The sequence below is a fragment of the Phragmites australis genome, chromosome 8, assembly GCF_958298935.1.
Source record: "Phragmites australis chromosome 8, lpPhrAust1.1, whole genome shotgun sequence".
In the NCBI taxonomy this organism is placed as follows: Eukaryota; Viridiplantae; Streptophyta; class Magnoliopsida; order Poales; family Poaceae; genus Phragmites; species Phragmites australis.
In genome coordinates, this window is record NC_084928.1 from 37,306,085 (window position 1) to 37,310,891 (window position 4,807).

General features: G+C 41.1%; 1 protein-coding gene across 1 annotated transcript; it reads left to right on the forward strand.

Moving 5' to 3' along the window:
- The first annotated feature begins 1,290 nt into the window (after positions 1–1,290).
- Positions 1,291–4,807, forward strand: LOC133927419 (cyclin-B2-2-like). The gene is made up of 10 exons (XM_062373880.1): positions 1,291–1,442; positions 2,166–2,355; positions 2,442–2,501; positions 2,591–2,636; positions 3,122–3,256; positions 3,345–3,482; positions 3,569–3,658; positions 3,754–3,975; positions 4,050–4,327; positions 4,422–4,807. The coding sequence occupies exons 2-10, from the start codon at positions 2,180–2,182 to the stop codon at positions 4,555–4,557; spliced, it is 1,281 nt and encodes a 426-aa protein (XP_062229864.1). The 5' UTR covers positions 1,291–1,442; positions 2,166–2,179; the 3' UTR covers positions 4,558–4,807.

Here is a 4,807-nt window from a genome sequence, read left to right on the forward strand (position 1 = left end):
ACCTTTTAAAGTATGCACGTAAAGTTTCAAACAAAGGTGTAGTTGGAAACTTTTAAACTAGCGACAGGAAAGGGGGTTTTTTTTTCGCGAACACAGACATGAAAAGTTGTGAAACAACTGCATCCAGCCATCTTAATTAGCTACCTAAATTTCAAGATGTCCTTAGTTTTCGTATCGCGTATTTATTAATTCATTGGCCACCAAACCCAAATGAATTCGGACCTTTCCAAATCCAAATCTCTAGTGAAAAGCAAAATGGAAACCCAAATCTCCAGTTTATTTGTTTCACACTGGGCCTTTCTTTTGTCATATTTCCGTAAGGAAGATTATGACAGAAAAGAATGAAGAAATTATTGGACATCGGTTTCTCATTCTTCTCTTGGGAGTGGTGAAAAAAAAAAATAGGTTGTGAATATGAGAATAACGGTAGAGATGGGACTGCACAGAGTGAGGTCCACAGCTGAAAACGACTATGGATTAGGGTGGAGGAAAAGAACCGTCCATCAACATTGATTAATTACTCCTCTTATGCTAGTTATTTCTACATTATTTTTTTGCTTTATTTAATTGAGTATCAAGCCACCAATAAATTACTCCACGGTAAATCATTGTCGAGAGAAATAATCGTTAGAACTTGAGGTATATATCTTTACAAATACCGCCACCATAATTAACCTAACTACTTCACCTCTTAAAAAAGTGTAATAGGCTTGTTAGTTATTGCTCTCTCCGTCTATCAACATAACGTGCTTTTTTATTTTAAAAAGTCAAGTTTATTAAGTTTGACTAACAGTTAGTCAAATTATGTATATGTTTAGTTTACAAAAGTTATATCAATAAATTCATATTTTCAAAGTGATTTTAATATGATATTAATTTTGTACCAATTGAAAATATATCAAAAAAAATTAAAGATCAAAATATACTTTTAAAGATTTTTTTAATTTTTAAAATACGCCATTGATGGACGGAGGGAATAATCCGTAACAATGTATTGCAAGTAGTAACATTGATACGTAATTGTTGGGCTCATAAATTTGGAATTTGGTTGGAAGGGTGTGAAAGCAACCCAGCCCTAACTTTACTCAATCTAAGTTGAGGACACTTATCTTAAAATCTCCTTTTATTTTGAAAGCCCAAGCACATGTGGAATGCATAGCCGTTGAAGCCGCCCCACCACTCCCCCGCCGTCCAGATCCCATCCGACGGCCCCGATCGCGCGACCGTTGCGTTTAAACGGCTCGGACAGACCCTCGCCTCCCCTATTTTATCGCTCCCCTGTCCCGTCTCTCTCCTCCGCTCCTAGCCTCTTCTTCCTGGCAGCGGCAGCGGCGGCGGCGGCCACCACCCGAGCCCCGAGAGAGAGAGAGAGAGTGAGAGGGAGGTCGCGCGCGGTGCCCTTCTCTCTCAAATCTCGTCTCCGTAGGACGAACATTACCAAGGTTTTTCTCCTCCGGCCTCTCTCTCTTCTCCGTGGGTTCTCTCTCCGTAGTGGCGCCATCCGGCCGTGGGAAAAATTGGTTCTTGAAAGGGGCGCCATTCGAGTTTGCTTGGACGAGGGTCTGGAAACATCGTTGTTGATGTTCTCTTGCGTCGGATTTGGTATATTGAGCTGGTTTGTCCTTGGATCTCCGGATAGATGGAGCAATTCAGGGGGAAAGATTAGCTGGAAGCGATAACATCGTCTTGTTGCTAGGATTACTCCTTTCGAGTTGTTGGCCGTGGATCTGCTCTTGATGGGTTCCTTGCCCTCGTGCTTTTCTTGGATCTCCTCTGCTCTCTCAATTCCGGTAAAGAACCCCAAGAAATTAGCTGCTTCTTGGAAGGCATGTCCTGGAAGTTCTTGCGAGCCTCTTGGTTGGCATATCTAAAAGTTTCCTCTTTTGCTCGGTGGTTATCTCGAGCTTACTAGGATTTCTTTGCTGATTTGATTTCGAATTCTTAGCGTTTTCATCGATTTCTTGATATCTGGCCACCTGCCAAAATTGTCGTTTTTTTGGGTCCTTTATGACGTCCGACGGAATATCAGCAGAGATTCAAACCAAATGACCATGCCTTTCGCAGATCCATGCATGTGACTTGGCGTTATGCAGTCATGATACCTAATGCTGGTCCTTGTTCCTTCGATTTCTGATGTAGAATTCGGTTTGACTTTCTTGCTGCAGGAGTTCCATCAGTAATGGAGAATCGTGCCCACGCCATGAAATCTGAAAACTATGACCAAGGCAATGCAATGGTAGGCGTCAAGTTTGCGCCGGAGATGGCAAACACAAACAGGAGGGCCCTCTGCGACATCAAGAACATCATAGGAGGCCGTCACCACCACTTGTCTGTGAGCACAAATGGGCTGTCAGAGTAAGCCAACGAGCTACACCCAAATTTGAGTTTTAGCTTGCATATACTGGATCTCAAAGTGGTTTACACTTCGTTCCATGTTTCAGAAAATCTGATGCTACTGTAAACCCCAAGGATCGCTTTCTTGGACACCGTCCCATTACCAGGTTTGTGAGCTGTTCCTCACTTTTACTTACCATTCAGAATCGAATTTTGATGGAGGGTTAATGAAGTATATGGCTCGCTCTTTTGGCAGGAAGTTTGCTGCAACGTTGGCAAACCAACCTTCAAGTGCCCATCTGGTAATAGTCATGAAACTGTTTCAAATTGTTGCTATTTTTTATAATATAATCTACATGCACTGCTGTTCATCTCTCTAAACTTTCCAATTATACAACTTAAAATTGTTGTGGGAGCCAGATATTTGAATACTATGCACTGTGTCGTTGCTGTCAGTTTTCTAATTCTCTTATAGATGCTGCTGCTTCTTGTGGTAAATATGTCAATTCAAATATTTCAATAATATGCACTGTGTCTTTCACTTTGAAGCCCCATATTATAGATTCAGATTTTGCTAATAGTAGATCAAGTTTTGATCTACGCACTGAATCTTCTGATTTGTACTGACTGGTCTTATATGTTGTGTAGTCTTGAATGGGCATATGTAGAATTTGAATATGCTATGTGTTCTTTTCCTTTTCCTGACTTTTTTGCACACAAATGCCGTACAATTTGGACAAGTAATAGTATTTAATTATCAGCTCAGATATTTGAAAATGTTGTGCAGGCACCCATTGGAAGTGAGAGGCAGAAAAGAAATGCAGATACAGCATTTCACACTGTTGCAGATTTGGAAAACAGTCAAAGCACCAAGATGTCTGATGACATTCCCTTGCAGATGCTATCTGAGATGGACGAAGTGGTAAATCTACCATCATACATTCAGAACACATTATTTGGCCCTTTGTAGATGTGCATTTGTCCATTGTCACTAATACTTGTCATTTCAGATGACTTCTGAACTGAAAGAGATCGAGATGGAAGATATTGAGGATGCAGCACCTAATATTGACAGCTGCGATGCAGGAAACTCTCTTGCGGTGGTTGAATACGTCGATGAAATTTACAGCTTTTACAGAAGAACTGAGGTAGAATTTTGAGACCCATCCCGAAGTTATTTGCAATTATCATCTTTCTTAACCTCTGTGATCATTGTAAAATCCTGTATACATAGGGTTCAAGCTGTGTCGCTCCTAATTATATGTCAAGTCAGACTGATATAAATGAGAAGATGCGTGGAATTCTTATTGACTGGCTGATAGAGGTGAGAATTTTAACCAAATATTAGTGCATTCGGTTTAGTATTTCTTCATATGGTTTTGAAAATCTCAGCATTCCATGCTTCCATGTGCAATGCAGGTGCACTACAAATTAGAGCTGTTGGAGGAGACACTATTTCTTACTGTGAATATCATAGACAGATTTTTGGCACGTGAAAATGTGGTGCGAAAGAGGCTTCAGTTAGTTGGTGTGACTGCTATGCTGCTTGCATGCAAGTATGAAGAAGTAAGCGTGCCTGTTGTTGAGGATTTGATTCTTATCTGCGACCGTGCCTACACAAGGACAGATATTCTCGAAATGGTAACAATTCTCTACCTGTTGATTTTCAGTGCAAAAAGAAAAACGTCAGAGAACTGACATTTACATTTCTGCAGGAGAGGATGATAGTGAACACACTCAAGTTCAACATGTCAGTGCCGACTCCATACTGTTTCATGAGAAGGTTTCTTAAGGCAGCAAATTCTGACAAGAAGCTGGAGCTCCTGTCTTTCTTCATAATCGAGCTGAGCCTTGTTGAATATGAGATGCTGAAGTTCTGCCCGTCTATGCTGGCAGCTGCTGCCATCTACACTTCTCAGTGCACCTTGAATGGGTTCAAGTCCTGGAACAAATGCTGTGAGATGCACACAAAATATTCTGAAGAACAGCTGATGTAATTTACCTCCCTAGTCGTTACATTTCATATGTCATACCAATTCAGATTGTGCTTTTGTACTTACAGTTACATGGTTACTTCTGCCTTGCAGGGATTGCTCCAGGATGATGGTTGAACTCCACCAGAGAGCAGCTCATGGGAAGCTTACTGGGGTTCATAGAAAGTATAGCACTTTTAGGTACGGCTGTGCGGCAAAATCGGAGCCGGCGACCTTCTTGCTGGATTAGCTAGAACTAATTGGTTGATTATACACACTCCAACTACTTCCATTGAGAGAGTGAAAGAGGGGTGTATATAGAGGCTGCTTCGATTAAATTACAGAGGGTGATCTGCATATATGCAACAGCTGTTGCAGCGACCATTTGATGGGTTGGGCTGGTGTGTTTAGTTTCAGTGACTTAACATCGATGAAACATTGGTTTGGTCTGTGACACCTGCAGTCTGAAAATAAACATTAATTGAATTTCCTTTTTGGTA